The 12512-nt window shown below is 47.8% G+C and overlaps 1 protein-coding gene across 7 annotated transcripts in view; it reads left to right on the forward strand.

Moving 5' to 3' along the window:
* The first annotated feature begins 5134 nt into the window (after positions 1-5134).
* DCAF1 (DDB1 and CUL4 associated factor 1) overlaps positions 5135-12512 on the forward strand; it is a 53626-nt gene continuing 46248 nt past the window's right edge. For 3 of the 7 annotated variants that reach the window (XR_008205622.1, XM_052678530.1, XM_052678531.1), the window contains exon 1: positions 9477-9594. Coding sequence is in view for 5 of the 7 variants with exons in the window: in XM_052678530.1 (XP_052534490.1) it covers positions 9485-9594 (110 nt within the window). In the remaining 2 variants the exon portion in view is untranslated. The other 4 variants (XM_052678527.1, XM_052678528.1, XM_052678529.1 and 1 more) reach the window with 4 other exon arrangements.

The raw sequence follows: 12512 nt of genomic DNA on the forward strand, positions 1-12512 counted from the left end.
TCCTTTTACCACACTGTAGCAATGTCATAACTGCAGATAGACACGCGCCTCAGAGATGGCAGTTCAGTGTGCAGAGAGGAGCCACTGTTCAGGTGATGCCAACGTCTGCCAGGTTTTAGGGCTCCCCTGCAGCTATAACTTGCATTATTATTGCAAGGCAGCTACATTATCAAGCTGTGAATAATGCTCATTGATTAGTAATCTTTAAATGCTCAGCATAAAATCTGTTATTTTCTTTTTGTTGTATGTTGTGTCTTTGCAGGAGTAGTGTAAACTTTAGAAATGTGTCTTTCTCAGCCTGACAAAGGGAGTACCCAGCTGGGGTGGGGTTGTGGTGCTGCCCAGCACCCACAAAGCAAAGTCTCTTCGCAGTTGCTCACAACAAAACTATGAGGCAATGGCATTTTTCTCCATTGTAGGTTGGCACCTGTTGGAATCCCTTAAAATTCAGCAGTTTTCCCTTGCCCTCCAGCCTGATCTTCATGCATTCATTGTTTTGTTTGTTCAAATAAATATATGAAGCTTTGTTCTTGCTATATTCCCTCCTCACAGACTAAGACTATGAAGCAGAAAGAGAGAAGACAACATAGTCTGCACAAAAGGATGAGTGAAAGAGGGAAGGAAAGCTCCCTAGAGCCTGGGCCACTGTTCTGCCTCAACAGTGTGGGGTCAGCAGCAGAACTGGCACTCTCTGACGTCACCCAGGATCAGGGGAATCTGGGGCTGTGGCCATTAACATCCTGTGCTGGGTCTGCCTGCATCTTCAAGGTACGCAGACTTGGTGGTGCTCAGTGCTTCAGCAAGCTGCCCTGAGACATCTCCATTGCACTGGGAGCATTTCTAGAGCCATCTGGTCAGGGCAGCACAAAGCGAAGTATTACCAGAGGAAGTCATTCATTTTGGCTGAAGAAACATGGGCTGCTTCGTGGGAGAGGGAAACATAGGTCAAGTGTCATGGGTAAATCCTAGCACAAATTCAGGCAGCCTGTCTCTCTTTGCAGCTTTAAATTACCTCCCTTCAGCTGATAATTTCTCAGACTTTGAGGTCTGTTAAATGCTTTTCACTGCTACAGCAGCTTCAGGGTTTCTTTCTAGGTGTGGCTGAGTTCAGGCTCAACCCAACTGATTTATGTTCAGACTGTACAGTGGTCTGGTTCCAAATGTGTCAGCAGTCACAGACATGCCCTGTACACGTGGCTGCTTGGATCTGAGATTCTGTTGAGCACTGAGAGCTGCAGAGACCACTGCTGTAAAATACAGATTAGAATTATCAGATATTGGAGACCATCATGTAGCTATTACTAAGACCCTTGATGGAATTCCTTGGCAATCTAAAATGAGCGTGTTTACTTATGCTTGTAATTACCACAACCCACCTTCACCTTTAGGACAGAGGAGAGGTCTCAGTACCTCCCTGAAGCTTCTAGATGACTGTGAGAAGCTGAGGATAAAGCCCTGAGCTTTATCTGCCCAATGCCAGCTACCAGACAGCATTCCTGTGGCATGGTCAGGATTCAAGAAAACCGTGGGTTTGTACCAAAGCATGAAGGGCTGCTTTGCAAAACAGAATGGTCAGCCTATATTATTTAACTTTCCTGTTGACTTTTGGCTTGAGAATGCAGAATTACTGTAATTCACATGCTCAACTAGGCTCTGCTGCCCTCTGCATCTCCTCTGCATGCTCCTTCCATGAACTGAGCTCCCTGAATTATTCCTGTCATTCTTGGAAATGGCAACAGATCAGGCAGAACTCAAGTGGGCAATTTTTTTTTCTGAACTTTTGCATTTTATTTCTCCATCCAGATGTTGGACGGTTTTGCTCTGTGTGTGTGCATACTAGTGGCTCTTTCCAAGCATATTCACATTAGCCCCACGTGATTGTTTGTAAATTTGTGCTTATTTTGCTTTTCTTCCCTGTCCTCCCTAGAGGATGTCAGTCTGGTGCGGTGATCCTGGAGTGCCACCAGGTGACCAGACTGCCTCTTGTAGCACAACATCCGGCACGAAGCGAGCACGCCATAGCCTCTTCGCTGAGAGGAGAGGGCTATAGGATCCGGCTGCTCTGCTTTTCCCTGCCTACTCCCACTTTCTGTCTTTTTTTATCCTGTCTATGGCAAGGAAGATAGGTAGAGCATTTGGTGACATGCTGCTTGCTAGACTGCAGTTACCTAATGGCCATAATCTCAATAATCTTCAAGCGTATTCTTTTTTGCACAGCATGAACGTTCTTACACAGATGGTCAGCAAGTGTTGCTGGGGAGACTGGATGGTGTGTGAAGTCCCTGTGAATGGTGGGTTGAGAACTGGCTGACTGACAGAGCACAGAGGGTTGTTGTTGGTGGTGCAGAGTCCGGTTGGAGACCTGTAACCAGCGGTGTTCCTCAAGGGTCTGTGCTGGGTCCGGTCTTGTTCAACATCTTCATCAGTGACCTTGATGAGGGGATAATGGCCACCCTCAGCAAGTTTGCTGATGATACGAAGTTGGGAGGATTGGCTGACACGCCTGAAGGCTGTGCTGCCATTCAGCAAGACCTGGACAGGCTGGAGAGCTGGGCAGAAAAAAAACAGATGAGGTTTAACAAAAGCAAGTGTAGAGTCTTGCATCTGGGGAGGAATAATTCCATGCACCAGTACAGGTTGGGGGATGACCTGCTGGAGGGGAGCCCTGCGGAAAGGGACCTGGGTGTCCTGGTGGATGACAGGTTGGCCATGAGCCAGCAGTGTGCCCTTGTAGCCAAAAAGGCCAATGGCTTACTGGGGTGCATTAAAAAGAGCGTGTCCAGCAGGTCGAAGGAGGTGATCCTCCCCCTCTACTCTGCCCTGGTAAGACCTCATCTGGAGTACTGTGTCCAGTTCTGGGCTCCCCAGTACAAAAAAGACAAGGATCTCTTGGAAAGAGTCCAGTGGAGGGCCAGGAAGATGGTGAAGGGCCTGGATCATCTCTCCTATGAGGAAAGGCTGAGTGAACTGGGTCTGTTCAGCCTTGAGAAAAGGAGACTGAGAGGGGACCTGATCCAGGTCTATAAATATCTAAGGTGTGGGGGGCAGAATGGCGAGGCCAGACTGTTTTCAGTGGTGAGTGGAGACAGGACAAGGGGAAACGGCTGGAAACTGCAGCATAGGAAGTTCCGCACAAATGTGCGCAAGAACTTCTTTACAGTGAGGGTGATGGAGCACTGGAACAGGCTGCCCAGGGAGGTGGTGGAGTCTCCTTCTCTGGAGATGTTCCAGACCTGCCTGGATGCCTACCTGTGCGATCTGCTATAGGGAACCTGCTTTGGCAGGGGGGTTGGACTCGATGATCTCTGGAGGTCCCTTCCAACCCCTACAATTCTGTGATTCTGTGATTCTGTGAATATCTCTGCAGATACAGACTGATACATTTCTGCATAAAACAGTCTCTGAGCTGGCACTTCAAGCTGAAAATAAGATAGGTGCTACCAGATCTGGAGCTGAGAGAGAACTGTAGTTGCTGCTCACTCACTATGTGCCCATGGGCACTGCAGGTCAGGGTGGAAGGGAGGAGAGTGCTCAGCAGAGGAGCACACTGTAGCCAAACCAACCTCCACAGCCATCCTGTGGTATGTTCTCCATTCCTAGGTGCACCTGCCCAGACACTGACCTTCCACCCCATCCCTAATGTCTCCTGGGGCATGGAATTTGCAGAGGAACACCCTTTTGTTTACAAACATCTTAGCAGGGCAGGGCCAGACCGTCCCAAAAATTTAATTTCTGACATTGTAGGAATCCCTGAGTGCTGCCAGGGGTGCTGTGGGTGTTTACAGCATCAGCGTGGTATGCGCAAGTGCTGTGGGAGGACTGAACTCTGTTACTGATCTTATGCACCTCTGTGAGTCATGCAGCAAACTTATGCTGCAGAGCTTGGTGGCCTTATTACTCTCTATCGACTCCCTGAAAGGAGGTTGTAGCAAGGTGGGGATTATATATAAGAGAATGGTTTAGGTTAGAAGGGACCTAAAAGATCATGTAGTTTCAACCCCTGCCATGGGCAGGGCTGCCAACCACCAGATCAGGCTGCTCAAGTTCCCACCCAATCTGGCCTTGAATGCATCCAGACATGGAGCATTCACAACTTCTCTAGACAACTTCTTCCACTCCTCTTTTAGTTTAAAGCCATTCCCTCTTTATCAGACCATGTAAAAAATTGATTCCCCTCCTGCTCATGAGCTCCCTTCAAGTACTGAAAGGCCATGATGAAGTCTCCCTGGAGTCTTCTCCAAGCTAAACAAGCCCCACTACCTCAGCATTTCTTCATAGAGACGTGCTCCAGCCCTCTGATCATCTTAGTGGCCCTCTTCTGGACCTGCTCCAACAGCTCTGCATCCCTCGTGTACTGGGGGCTCCAGGAGTCGACCTCTTCTCCCTGATAACAGGGGTAGGACAAGAGGAAACAGCCTCAAGTTGCACCAGGGGAGGTTCCCACTGGGTATTAGCAGAAATTTATTCTCTGAAAGGGTGGCCAAGCCCTGGGGACATGGCACTGAGGGACACGGTTAGTGGACAGGTGGGGGTGGGTCGATGGCTGGGCTCGATGATCTTAGTAGACTTTTTGAAACGTAATGATTCTAGGATGTGGGAAGGGAGCAGGCCCTGGGGGCCCGGGAGACCCTGAGAACGGCTTCAGCCCTGCTCTGAGCCGCCCTGGAGGCGGCCCCGTGCAGCTGCGGGTGTTCGGGCACCGCTGCCCGCGATGCCGTCCCACGGCACCGGGCAGGAGCAGGGTGGCATTCGGACCCCGCAGATAAGCGAAAGGAGGAGGCATAAAAGCGGGGAAATGGCGATAGCCCAGCCCTGTCGCTCGGCCCCAGCGGGCGGGCAGGCGGGACGCGTATCACCGCCGTAGGGCCCGCCTATCGGGGTGACGCCCGGCCGCAGCCCGCCGACAGCCGGCAATCAGGGCCCGCAGCCGCGGCTCGGCGCCCGTCGTAGCAGCCCGCGGACAGCGACCGTGAGCGCCGGGTCGCGCCGAGAGCAGCGCCTCCTCCCGAGAACTACGACTCCCAAGGCGCTCTTCGGCGCCGCTCAGGAGCAGCGCATGCGCAGACGCGCGACGTCCGCCCGAACTGCGTTTCCCGGCCGGCCGCGCGCGAGGCCTTAGCGGCTTCTCCTCCTGCGTTCCTCTCGCGCCGCTCCTCGCGCTTTGTGATGCGGCCCCCAGCGTGGTGACGCACAAAGTGTGTGCCCGCCATAGCGATCGCGGCCGCCGCGGGGTGCGCGGGGCCGAGCGCGGGGGCCGGGGTGGCGACGGCGGCGACCCAGCGGGGCATCGGGCAGGTACGGGGCGCCGGGCGGGTCGGGCCGCGCGGGGCCGGCGGCCGCGGCCTCCGGGCCGGGCGGGGGCGGGGGAAAGAGTCGCCTCGGGCCGTGCGGGAGCCGCGGGCGGGTGGGCTGCCGAGCCTGCGCGTCCCGCCCCGCGGCTGCGGGCGTCCTCGGTGACGGCGGGGCTGAGGGCGCCGCGCTGCCCTCCGCGGACCTCCGCCCGCCGCCGTTCGGCCGCCTCCTTCCCCAAGGAGCTCCCGGGGGCTCCGCTCCCGGCCTGGCTCGGGGGGCCGAGCGCCGCGGGGCCGTGCGGAGCCTCGCCGCTGCCCGCGGAGTGGGGGAGCGGCAACGCTTCCGCGGAGGGTGCTGGGGCGGGGAGCGCGGCCCGGTGCCCGCCCCGGACTGCTGGCTGCCGGCTGTGCCTGCCTGCCCCGGCGGGGGGGAGTGCCGGGTTTGGTCGGTGTGAGCGCAGGGGCTGATAGACTGAGTAACTGTGTGCTTTCCTCCGGTGTTAGACGATGTTACGGCTTTAAAACAAAACAGCAAATCCCCACAAGACTTCCTTAATGTTTTTCTTTTTCTATTTATTCATTTATTTATTGGGTAACGCTCGAAGCGATGCCAGGAACGCGTTGTGTAACAGCAGCCTGGTGGGAGCTGTGCAAGGTGTTCGGTTGGTAAGGGGCACGAATCAAGGTTCCCCTCCTCTCAGCTGTAGCACTGCAGTGCCTCAGGTCCCCCGGTGCGGGCGATGGGCGCTGTGGCTGCGCTCCATCCCAGGGTTGGCAGCGTGCTCCTTCTCCAGCTTGGGCCTGGTTGGTTGGGGCTCAACAGATGTGGTCCACCAGCTGACATGTATCTCTGCTGTTAAACAGTAATTGTGGTGAACAGGAGGTTGTTACTGTTTCCTTTTTTCCTTTCTAAGTAAGAAACTCTTCATGTTAAAAAAATATGGGAAGAACATACAGATGTGCTGATCTGCTTGCTGGGCGTTTAATTGGGTTCTGATTCCTAAGTTTCTCATCTGGGAATATAGTATTGCATTACGTGTCTTACTCTGAGTGAGGTCAGCGTGTGTGTGTGTGTGTGTGTGTGTGTGTTAAGACCTTGAGTTGACTCTGTATTTGGGCACACAGATCCTCCTGGGCTTTTTTTGTTGATGAAACTTATAAACGTGAATGTGCAGTCTTTCTGCAATATTGGTTAAAATGGATTTTTTTTCTCCATAAGTTAACGCCTTTGTTTTTATGTGTCCTTCTCATTTTCCATTTTAATTAAAATGTAGATTTTTGAGTTTGTTTCCCAACTAACCAAACCGTCTGTGGACTTTCAGATTTCGCGAATAGATCTCTTTTTCACCTGACAGGTTTCACACTTCAAAATGCTTATCTGTATGGCCGTCACTGTGTTCAGATCTCATAATCCTTTTCAGCAATGTAACTCGATCAATAGGTGAATGACCTGTTGTTTTCATGTCAGTGTGATACTCACGTGCTGAGGAGCAAGAGGTGAAGCTGAACAGCCTGAGCTGTGCTCTGCTCTTAGGAAACTGCAGCCAGGGTTGCAGAAAGTGTTTCTACCACTAGCTTATTATATGTATTAACCAAAATCTGTTGTGGCACATGATTTCCAAAACTTATTAGAAAGTAAAAATGAAAAAGTAATGGATTCAATTCCTGATGGGAGAGGTGCTCCCTGTTCCGGTTCCTGGAAAGCAGTGTAAGGATGTGTGTGTTCACCAGCCTCTCTGAGGAAGGGCCCTTGCAGGCCTTCCTGTCCAGTAGGGTGGGGGGATTTGTGATATTTGCAGTTCGGTTCATATAATTTCTGGTCTTGGCCTTTCTGCAGGGTGCTTCACTATGATTTAAGGTAGAATACTTGGAAAGAAAAAAAACAAAAAAGCAAACACAGCAGGAACTTCTTTGATTCTTGCATGTGAAAAGGCTTTTTGGCTGCCATAACTTTTAATCCTTGCATATTTTGTGTCTCTGGTGTACTTGTATGGGAACTGCAGCAGTAGGTGCTGCTGGGGGTAGAGTTCTTGTTGCTGCCCTTCGCAGTGCCACTCAGAATAGCCAAGTTCCTTTGGATGCCTTGGGGAGGCACCACCAATGCTGTGCTCCTGTCAAAAGGGTGGAATTCTTATGTTTTAACTCTACTGCAGGGAGTATTGTATGAGCATCAGTTCTTCAGACCTGTGACGTGCTTGAAGTGAGATAAGCTTTTTTTCCCCTTGGTTATGGTATAACTTGAGCACTTCTCTGATCTCCCTGCATGGGACTTTGTTTACCTCTTGCTGATATTGCTGGAGTAGTGTTTCTCATTTTTTAGCTGAAATAATGAAAATTCGTTAGGGAAAATAAGCTGTTCTGCAGGCTGCAAAAGAGCCTGCCTAGGCCTTACACAAGCTCTGGGGTCATGAGGCATTTTTTTCTGTGTCCTTTGGGCATGGAACAAAGGTATGGATGTCAGAAACAGTTGAATGCAGTTGCCATTTACAGCACTTACATTCAGAAGCTCAAAGTAGTTTTTTTTTTTTTTTTTTTACTCATACGAATTTTATTTTTCTGTGGGTTTAAAAGCTGAGAAATGCTGCTGGCAAGTGTTGTTGAGTTAATGAAAAAAGGCATGGACCTCTGAGCTAGGAGCAGTTTTTCTTATCAGAGATGTTTTGTTGTGTGCGTACAATCTCAGGATGCTTTGTTGTTTGCATTAAATTGGTGCTTTTTCCAAAGCTGCTAATCCTGTGATAAATGAATGATGAAAATGCTCTAGATAAAATCACAATTACTTCTTATGTAGAGAACACCAGCTTATGCTATGCTTAGGCTTTTTTTTTTTTTCTTTTTTTTTTTTTTTCCTTCATACTCTGCTTGTATGTAGTGGTTATCAAAATGGTGTTTTTCTGACTAGGTGTCTTGATGTTGTAGGTGTATTTTTCTGTGGTCTTTGGGAAGCTGCAGTCCCTGCCCATTTCAGCTGGGTGATGTCTGTTTGCCACCCCCTGAGTAAGTGCAGAAGGTGCCGACTGGGAAGTAGGGCTGCAGGGTTGCTCATTCACTCCCCAAGCAAGGGAAGGCTGTCGGCAAGTCAGGGGAGGCCAGCACTCAGTTATGCATGGGAACTTCTGTCAGAATGAGCCTGGGCTGTAAAGGCTTATGTGAGTAGGTGAAACCATGGCTGCCTTAATGGTCTCTCCTTTAAGTGATTCGTAAACATATATTACAGGGGTTTTTGTGTACAGAACTGCCTTAAACATGACATATCTGCCTTTAACATGATTTTAGGAAGCTCTTACTCTGGGTCATTTATGACATGGGTATTTGATCTTGTAGCAGACGGATATTGGTTATCTTATGGTTAATGAAATGCTGTAACTGCTTTAGGGCATGGCAGTATTTTGAGACAGAGTGTGTTCAAGTTTGATCTGTTAGTATTTCTAGTAGATTTTTATTACACTGACAAAAATTGATGTCTGGAAATTCAGAGGCTTAAGCAGAACCTAGAGTGAGTGTGCCCTCCCTGAAATGGTCCTGTGACAGGTTGCTGAGTGCTGTAGGGAGCCTGCTTTTGAGGATGGGGAGCTAAGTCATCAGAAAACTGATACAGCTGACCAAGTGCTCCAGTGCTCCATCCTGTGCATGCTCTTCCTTCTCCCTGGAGCCACTGCCTGTGGCTGGACACCTCATAAACAGGGCAATATGTGACCTGCTCCTCTCACTGTCACCTGCCTCCTCAGCAGCACCAAGCCAAGGTGATTCTTGGTTCTTTCTCCAATGTCGAGGGTCATTAAACTGGAATAAAAACATTGATGGTAATCTTGCTGCCCTGGCTTTATGGTTTCGGGAGCAAATCTTGAGCAGTGGCAAAGGGTTAACTCAGGTCTGTGTGGAACTGAGGGAGCATTCTGAACAGCTTTAGTGCTGAGCACTTCTGGTTAGGTGTGCCTGCTTTCCCTTGTGCTCAGAGTTGTCGTGTACCAGTTGAGACTTGTTCTAAGTGTGCATACATTCCTTTATTCTTCAGGCAATGGACCAAGAGAAAACTTCAGTAGTTAAAGTGAAGTGCAGCAGTATTGTGGTCTTCCAAGTAGATTTTAAGTTTTGATTTGGATTGTTTCAGTAAATATTGTAAAACTGTGGAATGTCTTGCTCACCTTCCTGCTTTTGTTTGTTTGTTTGTTACCTCTGCCTTAGGCTAAGCCATGACTTCAGGATCTGGGCATGTGGACTCCAAGGCTGAGCTCACTACTTTGCTTGAGCAATGGGAGAAAGAACATGGCAGTGGGCAAGATATGGTTCCTATTCTCACCAGGTGAGTTCCATAAAATAACTTCTGATATTCAGATTTAGGAATTTGCTTGAGAGCAGTTTTTACTGTGTTGTTTGCTTGAAGGTTTTTAATAACTGGTTAACTGTTGGTAATTAAGTTATCCTTGGCCTGAAATTTGAACTGTGAGTGTAGTACTTAAATGCATACAAGCTTACTAAGCATTTATATTGCAAAAGGTCTTACACAGTCTACCTCTAAACGTGGATTTAATACTCTGAAATAGTAGAAACTGATGGAATCATTAAACAAGTGAAATAAATTTGGTATGTTCTTCTGAAACTTGTAATTTGTTGATCAAAATAGAAAGCTGTGAGAATGTGGTTCCATCGGAGTGGTGGTGTGGGGTTTGTAATTGCACTGATGCTGGGCAGTTTATGTGAAAGTAAGAGAGAGACACATTGGATGGAGGGAGCCTTACTGAAAAAATTTTACTGCAACTCATACAGCATGCTTAATGGGAAATTTCAGAAGTTGGTTTTTTTTTTTTTTTAACTGGACATTGTTAACGCTGCCGTGTTATTGTGTGAGGAAAATATTCCCTGGGATGTTTCTAGGTATGTATGTGCTAGTAACACCATTCATTATAGGAAGTCTTCTACAAGAGGATTATTTAAAGTATCAATTGTAGTTGTGGTTTCCCAGGCCAGACCTCTCTTATGCAATCTTGTAATGTTCTTGGTATAATAAGGCAGTCACAGGAATTCCACAAAGTTCCTCCTCCCACCTCTACTGTCAGAGCTGTTGTCTGCGTGGTGTGTGCCTGAAGGGCTTACTGTGCTCACTGGTGCGTTAGAGCAGCCCAGGTTTCTGTACCATGCTGCTCTGTGTTCTTGGGTCAGGTACCTTAGTGCACAGATCCTGAGCTGGCACTGGGTAGAAATGACAGAAATATACTGGAGCTTCTTCGCGCAGACCCGTGTTATGCCTCACCTTGCAGGCACAAATGCTTGCTTTTTATACTGCTCCTTAGAAATAACAGTGCAGAAGAGAGAGATGAGCTGCAAAAAGCCAAAGCCAAGTGTTCAGAAATGAGTAGGTCTCTTGAAAATCCTGAGCCGTATTTTGGTGCATCTGTGTGTATTGTTGTCTGGTTTGTGTATTGACGGAAGCATATGTGCTGCTTCCAAGATTTTTGTCACAATGACGAACACCAGAAATTTAATGTGTTCTAAGAAATTTAAATTCAACATGCATTTTCTTGCATTGATAGAGGTTTGGAACTCCTCGAGTTCCTTCCATTCTTTGGGCCTAAGCAAATCTGATAATCCTCCTTTGGTTCTCTAAGGTTTCTGTACCGCAAGGAGAGAGTTGATGGATAGTAAGAGCTTAGGTATTTTGGCTGTGGTGTAGGTAACAGGTCTACTTAAGGTTGATAGTGAGGAGATGTACCCTTGGCTCTAGCAGGCTTTACAGTGCTTCTGAGAAAAAAAGAGAAAGCTATATATCTGTCTGGAATACAAGGTTTTAGATACTGCATAGGTTAAAAAGAATTTGCTGGAAGATGTGCTAGGAATCCTCCCCAAGCAGAGCTTGTGTTAGTTGATGTCTGGAGATAGCAGTGCTCTTGCATATTGATTTAGGCTTATGGCAGAGGAAGCTGTGGTCATGTTTGTTTGGTGAGTGATGTTTTTCTACTTCCTACTGCCTTCTTAGTTACTTGGAAGAAAACTTCTCTTTGTGCATGGGTGCCTGCTAAAATGTGATTCTGATTCAGCAGAGGTCAGTGTGACACAATGGCAGAAGCACGGTGTTTTGACTTCAGCTCCACAGACCAAATATGGGGTATGGTATGTTGCAGTGTGGTATTGCGGAGCATCCTGTCTGTAGTCTGTCATAAAGGCACCGCTTTATATTGTGCCTTTTGCATCAGTGGTAGTGTTGCAACTAGAGTGTCACCACAACCTCCATCTTTGACTTCAAGTGAGCCATGTTTCTGGCAAGTGAAAGTGAGAATATGACTAATTTTCAAAGATGATCTGCAGGGATAGTTGTAAACAATTTGGGGAAAAAAAAAAAAGAGTCCAAAGTGGGGGGAAGAACACCTGTCCCTCATGTAGTACCTAGATTTGCTTGCAAACTCAAGTGGATAGGGAGCTAGCTTAATATCAAGTGAATAAAGGAAATGTTGAAACCTGCATAAAAGATCAGCATTTGTGTGTTTGTTCTTTTTGTTTTTTGCTGTTAAAACCTTTTGTGTCAGTGTCTGTGTTAAGAGGTGAGAATGAGCTTTGGTAGTTTGTCAATTTTCAGTAAAAATGGTAGGAGAGTGGAATAGGCCATAGATGCATCCAAGCCACTTCATAGTTACTCTTTGTGTGCTTTCAGTCAAAAAAAAAAAAATTATTTATTTATTTATTTATTTTTCTCTTTTCAAAGCCAATTTTGAAGAGGCAGTGCTTTTATATTTTGGTCAGATGATTGTGCCTAGTTGTCTCAAAATAAACGCAACCATCCAAATCAGATAATCAGTGATTTGTATGCCTGTTTCATCTAGGCTGTGATAATGTTGTTGTCCCTAGAACCACTCAGAAGCTTCTGCTGGCATGCTCTTTGGCTGCCTCCCTAATCTGCATGGGCTGAGGAAAGTGCTCAGCTCACTTTCCGTGCTGCTTGTCAGTCCCTCCAGGCATGTACTCAGTATGCCAATTATCACCTAAAAAGACCTAGCACCTGCCTAAGCTGAATAGGAAAGTGGGCAGAGTTGCTTGTTTGGGGCTTATCCCACTCCAGAAGAGGAACTGTAAGGTGAAGGGTACTGCTTAAATTCCTATTTCTTGTAATTCTCTACAGTATCTGTTGTAGACATCACCAGGACTCTAACATGAGTAAATAAGCAGTATTGACTCCTTCAGAGCATCACACTTGAGTGCCACTGGGATGCTGATAAGATCTCAGCATGT

Source organism: Tympanuchus pallidicinctus, unplaced genomic scaffold, assembly GCF_026119805.1.
Source record: "Tympanuchus pallidicinctus isolate F22 unplaced genomic scaffold, pur_lepc_1.0 scaffold17, whole genome shotgun sequence".
Lineage (NCBI taxonomy): Eukaryota > Metazoa > Chordata > Aves > Galliformes > Phasianidae > Tympanuchus > Tympanuchus pallidicinctus.